At 48.0% G+C, this 16,018-nt stretch overlaps 3 protein-coding genes across 3 annotated transcripts in view; all 3 read left to right on the top strand.

The window, feature by feature from the left end:
- Positions 1-733: 733 nt before the first annotated feature.
- Positions 734-2,509, top strand: LOC135812754 (C-signal-like). Its single transcript, XM_065325997.1, has one exon. The coding sequence runs from the start codon at positions 947-949 to the stop codon at positions 1,745-1,747; it is 801 nt and encodes a 266-aa protein (XP_065182069.1). The 5' UTR covers positions 734-946; the 3' UTR covers positions 1,748-2,509.
- Positions 2,510-4,800: 2,291 nt separating this feature from the next.
- LOC135812154 (C-signal-like) lies at positions 4,801-7,170 on the top strand. The gene has a single exon (XM_065325475.1). The coding sequence runs from the start codon at positions 5,171-5,173 to the stop codon at positions 5,969-5,971; it is 801 nt and encodes a 266-aa protein (XP_065181547.1). The 5' UTR covers positions 4,801-5,170; the 3' UTR covers positions 5,972-7,170.
- A 4,335-nt stretch (positions 7,171-11,505) lies between these two features.
- LOC135812153 (tetratricopeptide repeat protein 28-like) overlaps positions 11,506-16,018 on the top strand; it is a 10,766-nt gene continuing 6,253 nt past the window's right edge. Inside the window, exon 1 of the mRNA XM_065325474.1 lies at positions 11,506-12,102. Coding sequence (XP_065181546.1) covers positions 11,851-12,102 — 252 coding nt within the window. The 5' untranslated portion in view covers positions 11,506-11,850. The remainder of the gene's footprint in view (positions 12,103-16,018) is intronic.

Raw genomic sequence — 16,018 nt, 5'->3', positions numbered from 1 at the left:
ACTTACATGAACTGTACTTGCAGTTTCGACCTTGTTAGGTCTCATCAGCGGAGCTCAGAGCTACTGACCGAAGATATCGCAATGTTAACATGTCCTAATGAACTATAAAAACCAAAATAGCGGAGATATTTGTAAGAACGTAACGCGTCATCGTACTGCAGAGGAGATTGTTTTATTCTACAGGAGCTTGTATTGTAGCTGTCACGCAGATGACGCATTGACGGTGTCGTAAAGAAAATGTTGTAAAGTAACGCTGCGACCGGACATTATGTTGACGACGCATGAAGCACATGTACACGTGTCATGTACATAATACAATGTACATGACGATACCCAGCCTAACTTCTATAATGGAAACACATACAAACCCACGCACTAGTGTAAAGGGTCAAACATGATAATGAAGACAGCTCACAGCAGTGAGTCTGTGCCCTGTAAAAAAAAGTATACATGTATGTAGATTGGCCCATTGCCTTGCGAGAGACTGCCCGAAGATCGCGCGCGCTCAATCGTAATATCCATGATCTGGCCATACAGGTTTGAAGGTTGAAACATGCTTGACGTACTGGCATAAACACAATAAAAAAAACTGAACTCTACTCAGCCTTGGGATCTTGAGGCTACATGTACATGTACATGGATGCTCCGCCCTACGACTTCTTTGTCCGTTGGGGCGTGCGTTTCAAGGCCGAAGCATTTCGAACCTACTCCAGCAGACTCCTGGGGCTAGCGCATGCTGCTACAATACCGCCAGAGGGCGGCAAAAACCATACCCCAGACAATAATGTACTTCATGCACATGACAATATTATCGTCGGGAGTCGCGCCAGTATAAATACAAGCGGTGTTCCGGAGCAGAGCTCATTTTTCAATCTAATAGTCAGCAGTCCTTGCATTCCGTTACCCCTTGTGTTACTGTGCGAACAATTTCACGAAATCAGTATCCATGGCTGCTGCTTTCCCCAAGTCGATTCTCATCACAGGTGCTAACAGAGGTCTTGGTTTGGAGTTAGTCAAGCAGATTTTGCAGAAGAGCGACGGTGCGACAAAGCATATCTTTGCCGCACACCGAAGTCCACTTGGCAGCGATGGCACGCAGCAAATCGAGCAGTTGAGCAAGGAGCACAGCGGTAGAGTGCATTTGGTGCAGATCGATGTGACCGACCAGGACACTATCAAGAAAGCGGCGCAGTTTGTCGAGACAATCGTAGGAGGCGATGGCCTCAACGTTCTCGTCAACAATAGCGGTGTGGCTTCTTGGCAGACGAGCCTGGACGATGTGACCTTCGAAACCCTGGACCATCATCTGAAGGCCAACACCATTGGCCCGATTCTGGTGCTCAAAGGCTTCCATGCTTTGTTGAAACGTGCTGCAGAGGTGAACAAAGATATGCCGCTGGGTTGGCAACGTGCTGCTGTACTCTACACTACCACAATAATGGCCTCCCTTGAGCTGGCTGACAAAGGTAACTTCAGCGTCGAGAATCCCATGGTCAGGTTTTACAGCTATCGCGCGAGTAAAGGTGCTCTGAACGTCCTGGGTCATTCGTTAACACCTGAGCTAAGCGAGCAGGGAATAGCCTCGCTCCTGTTCCATCCGGGATGGGTGAGGACGGATATGGGCGGTGAACAAGGTGATCTAAGTCCGGAGGAATCGATCGCAGGAGTACTGAATGTGGCCCAACGATTGGACAAGGATACCAACGGAAAGTGTGTCAGCTGGGAAGGCGAAATCATCCCGTGGTGAGCGGAGACAATTGTGTGTCTTTAATCGTTCTTTACCTTTTGCTCCTCAGCCCTATTTGACTGCACTTCATTTCCTGATATTCGAAAACTTGAAGTATCGAAGCAATTTAAGGAATAGGTTCCAGATGTAGGTAAACCCTCATTAAATTGGTCCTCTTTCCTGCCTGTGTCACTCTGGGTGATTTTGGCCGTCGTGAGTTCCTTGTGGACAGAAACGAAAAGTACTCGTTATTATTTACCTCGCACATCCTGATAGACATGCTTTGGAATGTGCATTCCTTTTCTGGTATGGTAAGAGTAGTGAATTGTAGTGCTGTGTCCAGAAGCTCGTGTTCAGGTTGCCGTCAAGCAGGTCGGATATAATAATATCATTAGCTTGATTTGTGTTTCGTCGCTCCTAGTTATTATTATCGTTGCACGCATTTCATTTCTCAGGCAAGGCCAGCATTGCAAGATACTACAAGTAAGAAAAATGACAATGGCTATAATTTATTTAATCTTCAGGACAGATACATGTATGATGTTTGCAATGCTACTTGCCCTGTCGGGCTATGATCAATCATGAGAATGAATGTGAAGACTCCACTGCAGTTACATGTACATGTATATTATTAATAATTTTTATGATTCACCAACATACATGTACATCTACATGTATGTTGGTGATGGTCACTCAATCTACAATGTACATGTACATTTATGTCGGGATTTGTGCTAAAACGCAGAAATACCAGAACTTGTAAAGCTGGCATTTTGTGAAGGATCTCACACTTGTCTGGGCGGTGAACAGTATCTCAGAGCCGTGAATGAAAAACGGCTACCATGCTTTCCGTGCTGATGCAGTAGTACTGTACTGTAGAGAGCAAAATGTACGATCCTTCAATGTTTTGGGTTTGACAAGTCCTGGAGAGAATGCATGAAGTCTGTCATCAGGTCGACAGAATGATGCTTGTACTTGGGTGCATAATGACAGTTAAAGGTCCCATGGATTTCTCATGTTCTCTGCATGGAAGTCATGAGTCAGTCAAGTATCAAGTCAGCGGAAAAGCGCGAGCTCCAGTGTGGGAAGCCGCAAACCCTTTCCTAACAAATCATCGCCGAAGTCGCTACCACTAGAAACAAAAACAGCGAAGATATGTAGGAACATAGAAATTTCATTGTGCTGCAGAGGAGATATTTTTACTCTGGAGGAGCTGGTATTGTAGCTTTCACGCAGATTGGGCGGTGCCGTGCAAATCAATAAGAACTGTTGTAAAGTAACGACGGGACATACATGTATCATCACTCACCTCCTGTTGTCGACTGTCGTTGCTGCGCTGGAGAGTGGAGTGTGGAGTGGTCCTGCTTCAACTCGGGAATGCGTATAATAATGTTTCTTTTACAATAGAAGTTCGGTTGGCCAGCCTGCATGTACTAGCACATAATGATTATGTCAATTGTACAGTGCTCGGTTGTACATGCGTGTGATGACAGTCATAAAATATCATCACTCCGGTCCTGTTGCCTGTCGTTGCTGCGCTGGAGATGGAGAGTGGCGGCAGCGTCAACCAAGCAGTTATGCTTGCATGATTCACACGTTCGCTTATGCTGGACATTGAAACAGAGCAGATGTAGATATCTCCTAGAGAATGGGGCTCTACAAACCAATGATCAAAGTTAGTACTTCAGTAACATGGAGCGCCATAAAATTGGTGTCATTGGGAAAAAAAACATCATCATTATTGTCTCTTCATAATATTATAGCATCATGGTCAATGGTTGAGTTTCCAGATAATTATTTTATAAGATTCAAAATACGCAATCTGCGGACAGCATGCTGTTTCGTTCTTTGTGAACTCATCAGCGCAGCACAGAGGAAATGAGGCCGAACCGGATAGCAATGAAAATAAAAATTTCCAATCAGGCCCGATTCAAAATACAAAGGATCAGTCGGGGAAGTGAACTGCCTGAAAAGAGAAAAAACGCCAGACCCACCAGGACTCGAACCTTGACCCTGCTGCCTGCTTGTCATGAGCGATGCTCTAACCACTGAGCTATGGGACCAGGCTGAACCTAGAAGGCGCTGACATGACAAGCAGGGTCCCAGGTTCGAGTCCTGGTGGGTTTGGCGTTTTTTCTCTTTTCAGGCAGTTCACTTCCCCGACTGAGCCTTTGAATTTGAAGTTCTCCCAATGCTTTCCAGATTCAAAATAAGTAGTAATATTATTATAGAATGGAAAGAAAAAACATACATGTACATACCCACGCATAAAGGTTCACATAATATTATTGTGATAATGAAGACAGCTGCGACCCGTGTAAAAAGTATATTAATTTAGGAATAGCTCACTGAGCTCACTGACTTGTCAGTTCGAACACTCTGATAAGGTACGTTCACTCGTTCAGGCCTGATTTAAATCTTGCTTTGGAAAACATTCCTTGCTGTCAGGTTCGGCCTCATTTTCTCTGTGCTGCGCAGATGAGTCCACAAAGGACGAAACAGTTCTGTCCGCAGATTGAGTATTATGCTCCTGCTCTTGTAGCAGTTGAGCACTCTCGTGTGGGGTAGTGCCTTTGCTGTTTGCGTTATGCAGAGCTCACTGACTTGTCAGTTTGAGCAATTTGGCAAGTTCAGGCCTGGTTGAAATCTGGCTTTGAAAAATGCATTTTTCATTGCTATCAGGCTCGGCCTCATTTCCTCTGTGCTGCGCTGATGAGTCCAGAAAGGACGAAACAGTTCTGTCCGCAGATTGAGTATATTTTAAAATAAATTTTAGTGAATACAGTGTATGTAGATTGGCCCATAGGCATACCGGTACATGTAGTGCTACGAGACACTGCCGTCGCTCATATAGCACGTCATGTCCATGTACAGGTTAGACAGTTGACAGGAATATGACGGACGGATCGAGTACTGGGCAGGTACTAGGTCGAGAACCATCTTTTCGCTTCCGTAGGACACCACCACCCCATGATCATGTCTGATGCGAGGTAATCATAGTTACTTGACATACGCATAACATGAACTGAACCCCGCTCAATTCTGGGATCTCGAATCTACATTGTGCATGTACATAATACATGTATCGGTATGCTCTTAGATCCTACCGACTACCTTGCTCAATTGCCCATTCATTGGGAGCCCGCATTTCAAGGCGGTCCGCCGAAGCAGCTTGAACCTAGCCGACTAGACTGTTGGGGCGGCGCCTGTCGCTGCAATACTAGTCAGTATATACAGGAGGGGCGGACAAAACGTGGCTTACAGGTAATGTGGTAGTTATCATCGTCGATCGCACGAGGTGTAAAAGAAAAAGGTGGACCGAAGCACAACATCACTACGTTTTAATCTAACCGTCTGAGAAACTAGACGGATAGTCCTTCCATTCTGTTAACACCTTGTGTTACGTCGTTTTTGCTGTGGAACAATTGCCTTGGAACAGTGTCAATGGCTGCTTCTTTCCCCACATCGATTCTCATCACGGGTGCAAACCGAGGTCTTGGTTTGGAGTTTGTCAAGCAGATTTTGCAGAAGAGCGACGGTGCGACAAAGCACATATTTGCCGCACACCGGAGTCCACTTGGCAGCGATGGCACACAGCAAATCGAGCAGTTGAGCAAGGAGCACAGCGGTAGAGTGCATTTGGTGCAGATCGATGTGACCGACCAGGACACTATCAAGAAAGCGGCGCAGTTTGTCGAGACAATCGTTGGAGATGATGGCCTCAACGTTCTCGTCAACAATAGCGGTGTGGCGGCTCGGCAGATGAGCCTGGACGATTTGACTTTCGAAACCCTGGACTATCATCTGAAGGCCAATACCATCGGCCCAATTCTGGTGCTCAAAGGCTTCCATGCTTTGTTGAAACGTGCTGCAGAGGTGAACAAAGATATGCCGCTGGGTTGGAAACGTGGTGCTGTGCTCTACCTGTCGAGTATGTTGGCCTCGCTTGAGCTCGCTGACAATGGCATCACCAGCGTCGAGAATCCCACGTTCCGGATGTACAGCTATCGCGCAAGTAAAGGTGCTCTGAACGTCCTCAGCCATTCATTAGCAACGGAGCTAAGCGAGCAGGGAATATCGTCGCTGATCCTGGAACCGGGATGGGTGAGGACGGATATGGGCGGCGAACACGCTCATCTAAGTCCGGAGGAGTCGATCGCAGGAGTCCTGAAGGTGGCCCAACGCTTGGACAAGGACAGCAATGGAAAATTCGTCAACTGGGGAGGCGAAATTATCCCGTGGTGAGCGGAGACTATCATGCGTGTTCAATCGCCCATTACGTTTTGCAGTAAAACCTGTAACGAAAGACCACCATGACTAGCGACAAGCCTGGTACTACAGACCACTTCACCAGGCACGGGGGGAGGGGGGGGCTCACATTCACATTATTGTTGTGCGGTGCAAACCTCTAACTAAGGACCACCTGCCACTAAACTAAAGACCGCTTTCTCTGGCCCCAAGGGGTGGTCGTTAGTTACAAGTTTTCCTGTACTTGACTCCCCTTCATTTCCTGGTGTTCCTTGGTAGCAGAAACAAAAACAAAAACTCTCTTTTGTCTTACCTGGTACACTCCCTGATAAGTGATAGACTTATTAATGCTCAGTTGGAAGTTGCGTTTCTTTTTCTGGTGTGGTATGAGTGGTGCAGACCATAGCAACTTCAGTCACGAGCTTCCATTGATAGTTGTGACAAGAAAACGTTCTGGAACGCTTTATTCGTTGCTATGGTTGTGATTATGAGTGTGCATAATTATAGTTTTATTCATTGCATTATTATTATGTTAATCTAGTAGTTAGTACAGGGCATTGTAGTAGAAACGTCTCAGCGCGTTCTAGGTTCAGCCTGGTCCCATAGCTCAGTCGTTAGACCATTGCTCATGACAAGCAAGGTCCCGGGTTCGAGTCCTGGCGCGTCTGGCATTTTCCTCTTTTCGGCCAGTTCAATTCCCCGACTTCTTCAAAGGTAAAAACAACGGAACTGGTTCGGATGTGATGTGCAGCGCTTTGGGAATGGGTGTGTCCACTCGAATTCCTTTCTTCAAAGGAATTAGAAGTTATCCCAATCCTTTAAAAATCACGTTCTTTCACCTCTGCTAGTAGTGACTACTGGTATTTAGTGTTAGTTACTACATAGTTAGTTACTACATGTATATGTATTAGTATTACCATTACAGACTCAGTCAGTATTAGTCATGCCAGAAGGATTCACGCATTATGACATTGTGATGGCAATCATGATGATGCGCTTTCTGTCCCAAATAATCATTGGACTTTGGAGCTAGCGCACGCGAAAATCGACCTTAGTGGCACGCACTTCAAACTGAGAAAACGCACAAAAAACATTCTCTGTTTCTCTGTTTTCGTGTGATGTGTGATTATAGTTTTACATGTATCAGGGAAAATGCTCTATCTTCTAAGACCAAGTTTTACTCACATTTTTTCAAACGTTTTTTTGCATTGAATTCTGCATAAATCCATCTGCCTTTATAGGGCTTGAAAGTGCTACGTCACTCCATAGCAATGGCATAGCAACAATTTGAAAAATTCGAAAACTGGATCCACCTGGATCCAGTTTTTGTATGGATCCAAGCACATTTCAAGCGGTCTCACTCACAGCAAGGTGATGTTGCCAGTGAAACTGACTGATTTGGCTAGTGGGGGCGGGGTGACAACTGGTGGCGAAGTAAAAGTTGCACCTGCATACGACATGAGTGGGTTGCTATGCACCCACATACTGAGGCAATAGCAAAGTCACACCTTGGTGGATCCAAAATAGAAATCTGATGTCAATTTACTACTCCCAGGCCGTTTTTGACGTCATCACTTTCAAGCCCTATTCACTGTCATCTCAGTGGACCGTATGCGTGTTAAAACAAAATGGCGTCACGATTTATTGAAAGTGGTATAGTTGGTGGTACGAGTGTTCAAACCCATTTGAACTTCATACTGTTCGTCTTCTTTTTGACATGCTCTCTTTCCATCGTCCTTAGCTTTTGTTTGTTGAGAGCTGTTTTGGCTTTCTCCTATACCTCTGGGGGATGCCAAGTGATGGTTTTGAGAGGCTGGTGATGGCTGTGAGCGAGAGTTTGCCGATCGGCGTCGTCCTCGCTATAGCGATGAAAATACTAGTTACTGCGCACCTGGCAGATATCACAACACGTCGGAGCGTCCAGGAGCAAAGGAATCTTGGGTTTTCACTGGAATCTAGTTCCTCCAGCATCGTGTAGCCCACCGTCGGTGAATAGCGGTCCAGAAAGGTCGAACCTGGTCTTCTGCAGCATCTCGCAGTCCTGCGAGGCACACTGAATACGCCTGTCATGTATTCTACAAATAAAAATCACGAAGTAGTGGACTTTACAGTGATGAGTCTATCCTGTATGCTGCAAAAGACGCAGGAAATATGACTGGTGTCCGTACACTGGACGCCAATATCATCCCAGTCTTCTTCTGCAGGATCTGTTTGACATTGACATACCGGTATGCAGTGGGTCGACATTGGCCTGGTTTGGCAGCTTTCTGCCTGGGTGGATGTAGCAGGTTTGCATTGGCGCGTCGTCCAGTCCGACATTTTCTTGTAACTGTGGAGTACCGGCAGTGTTTGAGAGGTTGCTCGTGCTGTGAACACATCTCTTCTGCCTGTCTCGTCCTGGAAGTGCCGTCTCGCCGCTTCCTTGCTCTACAGTCACGCCGTTATTTCGCTTTGTTTCGTGGTGCAGCTCAAAACCTGCCCAAACAACTGTGAGCTCGCAACATGGTATGGACAAATTGCACCACTCATGCTGGTTAACTAAAACCGGGATAGTCGAGTAAGCGAGTTCACTCCTTGGGCCATAGCAAGCCTTGCTGAACAGATGATCTGTTCAGCGTGGGCTATTCCAACCTCCAAGTGCATAGTCACCGATCGATCCATGCGATGGTGGTTGCCCTACAAAGAGCCAAGGTCTACGAGTACTACTATTGGATGCTGTTTACATGCAGTCAACAAAATCAAAGTACCTCAGTATGCCCCAGAATAGGGCATGTGCATCTATAGCATGACACAACAGGGGTTCTGGCGGCACCTGTCAAACAAGCAGTAGCGACTAGTGCCAGCTACCTATTGGAGGCTAGCCGCTACAGTCTGTCACTGGAGATAATTATTATGTTCACTGTTTAGACTGAGCACAATCAATGATGCCCAATCAATCTGCCCAATGTGTGTTCTGTTCCACCTAATTATAACGTCCCATCGCATCAACCCTACTACACGCACATGTCGTCACTCTAGCACGACTTGTGTTATTATTGTTTATTTTGATTCGCACGATAAATAGAGCACAATAAACGTTAACTTGACCGAAGGTTAAAGGCGACTGCAGATAGAGGAACACATCGAGGTACAGGTACCGGCATCAATACAGTATCAGAGAGAAACAAACAAAAATGAGAGGTACGCAGAAAAAACTCTTGTAAGCCCAAGGGGAAGTGGTTGATGAGGGATGGATGCACTCTCCGCGCACATCTACACTGTTCGTGGAAATGCACACATACATACAATAATATACAACATAGCAATAGCATGCACAGAACCGAACAATTTCATGTTCACACTCATGCAAGCACAGACCTGAACATTAGTACCAAAAGCCGATACAGACAATATCCCCATACACACAGACGCACACACACACAATGTCCCATGTATGCGCCCGTGGCGAGAAAAGCACGCAAATCTACAAATGCACTGGATGTGAACCCACAGATTTTATCTTATAGCAACGATAGCGGATCTGATTCTGAATGAAACACACACACAATACAATCATTGAATGCCCATCCGCAGATGATGGCAGGTCCTGAAAGAACAGGCAGTGTTCCAGTGATGGGGAACAGAACTTCGAGTGGCGAGTGAGGTATACACACACACAAGTGCGTGCGCGGGCACACACTAAAGTATTCAGAAATAGAATCGACATCGTAGTATTCATTGGTTGGGGAATGGAAAGGAAAATAAAACATTGCTGTAGGTTATTGTTGTAAGGACACTGGGAGCACAACAGAAAGGTAAGCCACTTGCTTTGAAGCAAAGAAAGTTATTATTCCACGGATCTCAGAAGGAAGGAACGTTCCAGAATGCTGCACTGGCAACAGGCGGCCTGCATGTGCGCGGCCCCTGCAGTGTGTCCAGCTGCCCGCCTTGCAGTGCTGAAAAGAATGTGCAGTACAGCATGTCACATAGTATCGCAGCCTGGACAAATAGGCGCTGGGAAGTCCTAGTTATGTGCTCACCTACACCACGATGCACCAATCTTCTGAGCTATTTTGGCAACAACTTTGTCCACTTGAGACTCCCATGGGCTGAGCCAGTTGTTGAGGGCTGCACCAAGGTGGACGGCAATGACCGCTGATGGCAAGGCAATCCATGACACACAGTCACTAGGGCATCGTCAACATGGGGCTGAGGCTGGATCGATAAAATCAACCTTTAGGCTGCCGCGGGGTTGACAACGAGGCCGCTGTCTCGAAGCTAGTCAGTCAGCCTGGTCACCGCCATTGACGAACCAGTCGCCACCGCCAGCAGTGGCGGTAGGTTGTGACAAGTGTGGTGCAATATTGTCAGCAAATTCAGTACTCAGGATAAGATGAGTGACAAAGGGAACGTTGTGTTTGATAATATTGAAGTGAACAGGGATGATCACAAACCCTGCACGTACTCCACCGTGAGTTACAAGAAAATTCCGGACTGGACTACGAGCAAACACCAACCTGCTACATCCAACCAGGCAGATACTATTACGATAGCTGCCAAACCAGGTCAATGCCGACCTACTGCATAATGTCAATGTCAAACAGATCCTGCAGGAGAAGACTGGGGTGTTGGCGTCCAGTCACTGAGTGTACAGACACCAGTCACATTTCCTGCGTCTTTTGCAGCATACAGGATAGACTCATCACTGTAAAGTCCACTACTTCGTGATTTTTATTTGTAGAATACATGACAGGCGTATTCAGTGTGCCTCGCAGGACTGCGAGATGCTGCAGAAGACCAGGTTCGACCTTTCTGGACCGCCATTCACCGACGGTGGGCTACACGATGCTGGAGGAACTAGATTCCAGTGAAAACCCAAGATTCCTTTGCTCCTGGACGCTCCGACGTGTTGTGATATCTGCCAGGTGCGCAGTAACTAGTATTTTCATCGCTATAGCGAGGACGACGCCGATCGGCAAACTCTCGCTCACAGCCATCACCAGCCTCTCAAAACCATCACTTGGCATCCCCCAGAGGTATAGGAGAAAGCCAAAACAGCTCTCAACAAACAAAAGCTAAGGACGATGGAAAGAGAGCATGTCAAAAAGAAGACGAACAGTATGAAGTTCAAATGGTTTTGAACACTCCTTCCACCAACTATACCACTTTCAATAAATCGTGACGCCATTTTGTTTTAACATGAATATCGCGGGTTTCTGAAAATATGTCACTAAGTAAGGGTGATTTTCGCGTGTGCTGGCTCATTAATTAATTAATTTATTTATTTATTTTTTGGGTGGGTCTAAATTCCGTTTCACGTCGCCATGGTCACCTGGGAGTGTGTGTCGCAACACCACGCTGGTACATGGTCAACACGGATCAGTTGCGCATCTAGCTGCAGTGCAGAGCTAGAGCCAGGCCAGTGCAACTACACACTACAGACAGTGCGAATAGTGGCGACTTTGCGAGTGCGACTGGCAGTCTGTCATATCAACAGCACATGTCTGTAGCACATCAACAACAAAAAAGCCGTAAAGACACTGCACCCGCTACGTACAGACTGTCAGTAACAGGACATTACAGGTGAATGATATTTGAATCTGTGGTCTACTTCAAGTCTTGTCCTCTGCTAGCTCAGCCAGTTTACCAAACAACAAAGTCACAACATAAAATTCTTTTCCTGTGCCTGTGGCTGCAAAATAGCTTTGCCTTGCTATTGGGTGTTCTGTGTTCGCTCGACATCCTGTGGTCCCATGCAGCGATCGATGTTCGGCTGAAAACGCTGCTCTGATACAAGATTCTAGTCTGCGCACAGCCTCCTTTCTGTTCAGAGGAGCCGGTTATCCATCATTCAAACGCGTCGGATAGCGAAGTATTATTCTTAGTTGCCTAGACGCATGGCGACGCAGGTTTCTTTTCGCGACCAGCAGCACCCCTCGTCCGCCAATGCCTCCGCGCTGGTGAAGCGAGCGCACGAGCAGCTGAAGCGAGGCGATTACACGGCTGCAAAGTCCCTGCTGGCTGAAGTGGTAGAGGATGCGGACCGGCATGAGGAGCGCATTGCCATGAGACGGCAGTGCGCGCACAGTGCGGGCATGTGTCTGCTTCGGCTGGGAAGGGCGAGGGACTCGCTCGTCCATTTACAACAGGTACGTGGTCTACATAGTATCGCATCGGATGAGCGCTAATGAACAGTATTGCATACAGTTATGTACAAAAGGCATGTAGTATATCCCTGTGGCTTTTACTACACACACCCTTACCCTCATGCACGCACACAAACACGCACGCACACAAACACATATACACACTCACCAACACACACAGATGCAACTACATGTATGTGCGTGCGCACACACACACACACACTCTCTCTCTCTCTCTCTCTCTCACACACACACACACACACACACACACACACACACACACACACACACCTGTCCTGTCCTGTAGAGTCACTGCCGCAAAAGGGTCACGTGATCCCATCACTGGGAAACTTGAGAAGAGAGAGAGAGAGGACACGACGCTCGATGACGCTCCAGGTGCACGGGTAGTCGCATCCGCTTGCCGCATATGCACACGTGCTGGAAGGCTGAGCGCTCCTCTGCTGTTGGTCTATGAGCCACCCTTGAACAGCGATGCCTTCCCCGTCCCCGGACACTGCGAAAGCAGCGACCACACCTGTCACAATGCGCGGCACAACATCCCTCCGCCGGTGCCGACGCTCCGGTAGTTCCAGGTGGCACTGCGGCATCCACCGTTGAGGCACACACATGCCGGACCAAGCCAAAGGCATTCGATAAAGTGAAACATCAAACTCTTGTGCAAGATCTGTTCGAACTTGGCATCTGCGACATGGCACTCTGTTGGCTGGTGGATTACCTCTCTGATAGAGAACAGTACGTTCAGGTTGGCCAGACTAGAAGTCTCCCGTACACCAGTTACTCAGGTGTCCCCCAGGAGTCGGTACTGGGCCCACTGCTATTTATTGTCTATGCCCGCGGCATAGCAGAAGAACTATCGCCGTTTAATGTGGGAGCAATCCAGTTTGCTGATGACATCTCTATACGATGTAGCAGGGAGTCTGCGGAAGCTGTTTCTGCACACCTTTCAGCTGCTGTTCAGCACCTGGCCACCTGGCTGAAGGGCCGTGGTTTAATTCTCAATGAAAGAAAGACACAGATATTGCCTATTCCCCCATCCCCATCTCAAGCACTTGAGCTGCATGTCATTTGTAATGGGCAGACGCTGCCTGTTGTGAAAACGGCCAAGTATCTTGGCCTACATTTCGACTCAGACATGAGCTGGAACACCATGACAAGCCATGTTGCACGCCGCGTTGCCGCTAAGATTGGGCTACTAAATCGAAGTGCAGCATGTTTGCCTTTTTCTTGCCGTGTTCAGTTTTTCAGGTCCTTTATACTATCAGAATTTGACTATGCATCTGCTGCCTATGCCCCTTTCTTATCGTCTTATCAGGATAAGCGCCTAAATAGTTTGTTCAAACGTGCGGCTCGCTCGGTGTGCAGGGCAGCCCCTCGCACTCACACGGCTCCCTTACTTGAACGCATGAATGCCCATACCCTCAGCATATACACCCACATGCACATTCTTGTATTCATTTGGCGCTGCCTGAACAAATCTTCAAGTACTCTGTTTGCAAGCTTTTTCACCCGTAGTCCCTCTCTCCGAACACGAGGAGGGAGCAGCAAGTTACTCATCATTCCTGTCTCCCCCACTGCATCCTCAGCTAAGCGCATTAGCCATGCTGGAGCTATCCTGTGGAACCAGCTCCCAGACACAGCACGCCTCGAAAGAAAGCGCTCCACTTTCAAATCGCTAAGCCTGGCCTTTCTGTTAGGCAGTACCGTCAACTAGGATGAACTCATCTGCTTCACTACCTCTCTCTCTCTCTCTCTCTCTCTCTCTCTCTCTCTCTCTCTCTCTCTCTCTCTCTCTCTCTCTCTCTCTCCTCTCTCTCACTCACTCACTCCTTTCTTCCCGGTTGCCGTGCTTGTGACTTTTTTTCCCCTGCTGCCGTGCTCATATTAGTTATCTAACTACAGCTGTATCTTCTTCTTGGTTCTGTTTGTCCGCTTATTATTATATATTTTTCTTTTCTCTTATTATCAGTGGGACCATTGTCATTAGGTTTAGGCCTGTTTTGGAACTCCACTTTAAATAAAGCCAAACAACAACAAAACAACAAAGCCACCGCGGCTTCTCAGCCACCGCCCACACCGCCCGCACTGACTGGCGCCCCGCTGCTCAGACACAGGCCGCGCACGCTCCTCCAGACACTTATGCCGAGCCATGTCTCCTTTCCGTGCAAAATCCCGTCCGCATACCGTACATACCACTCGGGGCGGAGGCTCAGGCACATTGTCAGGCTCTTGGTAGGTGCTGCGCCACTCCGCGCGAGACTCACATGCAACATCATACCATGATGCCTCCACGCCACGGGCACGTAGATCTCGGACAGCGCAGTCCTTCCATCTGCGGCGTGGGCCATGTGCTGGGCGACGCTGCAAGAAGGAGCCAAACAGTACCTGTTTTGGGATGCGGTTGTCCGGCATCCGCGCCACATGCCCCAACCACTCCAACCGCCGATGTGCAATTTTGTCTTTAATCGTCTCGGAGTCTCCCCAGCGCACCAGCAGCTCTTCGTTGGTGATGTGTTCGTCCCACATCCGGCTTCGAGAGACCCCGAGGATGGATCACACACACACACACACACACACACACACACACACACACACACACACACACACACACACACACACAAGGCTCAGATAAATTGAATAGAAGGCCGCACCGAAATGCCGTTTATTTCAGGTAGCCCGACCGACCGACCGATTGATTTGTATTATTCCATACATGTACACTCATACATTGGTTATCTGACCCCGAAGTTACGGGCACTTCGGTCTGTCACGCACCCTTTGTGCTAGTTTCAGTGGGAATATTACTGTAAAGTAATGCGAGAGTGCCCCACCATCTCGCCCTTTCGTGGTCGTATTGTGGAGGTGGTGACCTGGCTATATGTCATACGAATCATGGATACGATACGCGTATACGGACCTTGTACACACATAACACGTTGTGCAGTCAATCCATACTCAATTTACCTTCGAGCGGACCCGAGCTCCACACAAAAACCTGCTAAGCGTAACCTTAATACACTACGGCTCTCACATCGCACGCACTGCGTTGTACACTGCCATACGATTTTCCTTTCCCTGGCTGTAAAATCAAGATGCGGCGCTCTCGTGAGACGGGGCTCTGCCACGGAAATTGGGACGTCATAAATATGTCATATCTATGGCCTTTCCAAATTCATGTGGCTCGGAGTTACGGACATTTGAAAGTTAACGGCGGTGCCTGGTCCCAGACCGCCCGGATAAACGCGGCATGAGTGTACTCTGTATGTTCAGTATGTACATGTAGCGGGCAGGCGCGTGCGCCGGTGCCCTTCAAGGGGGGGGGGGGTTCCGGGGGCCTCCCGGGAAAATTTCAAAAAATGAAGCAAAATCCTGCATTTTGAGCAAAAAAAGGGGGGTTCCGGGCACCCAGGAACCCATACGGGGAACGCGCCTGGCGGTATTGTTGGTTGACAGCCTGTCACAAGGTGGAGGACGCCGTGTTCGGAAACAGTGACCCTTCTACTACCATCCACGCACGGTTGGTAGAACCCCGGTCGGTCGTGACCATCTGAACCGTATGGGTGTTAGATCCGGCTCTGACCCTCTCTATTCTAGGGGAGTAGTCTTAGACTTCTCGTACCGTCAGTCTTGTATAACAACATGCTTGAACGAACAAGGTTTATCTACTTGTAATACCATGTACCGGTATGCGTACTGCATCTTGCGTACATCCATACGTTTTGTGCAATGCCGCACGCATGCCGTACATGTATATCCAGGTGTATGCGAGTGCAGCTATCGGATTCAGGTTTCCACACATGGCAATTGCCTGTGCGCCGGGCATGTCAGTGAACAATGCACCACCCAGTACGCATGTACAGTAAACCCTGCTTTGAACCACCACCTGCTTTAAACGACCGTT

The sequence above is a fragment of the Sycon ciliatum genome, chromosome 3 (genome assembly GCF_964019385.1).
Source record: "Sycon ciliatum chromosome 3, ocSycCili1.1, whole genome shotgun sequence".
Lineage (NCBI taxonomy): Eukaryota > Metazoa > Porifera > Calcarea > Leucosolenida > Sycettidae > Sycon > Sycon ciliatum.
Note: the sequence above shows the minus strand (reverse complement) of the source record. Positions and strands in the feature narration are given on the sequence as shown.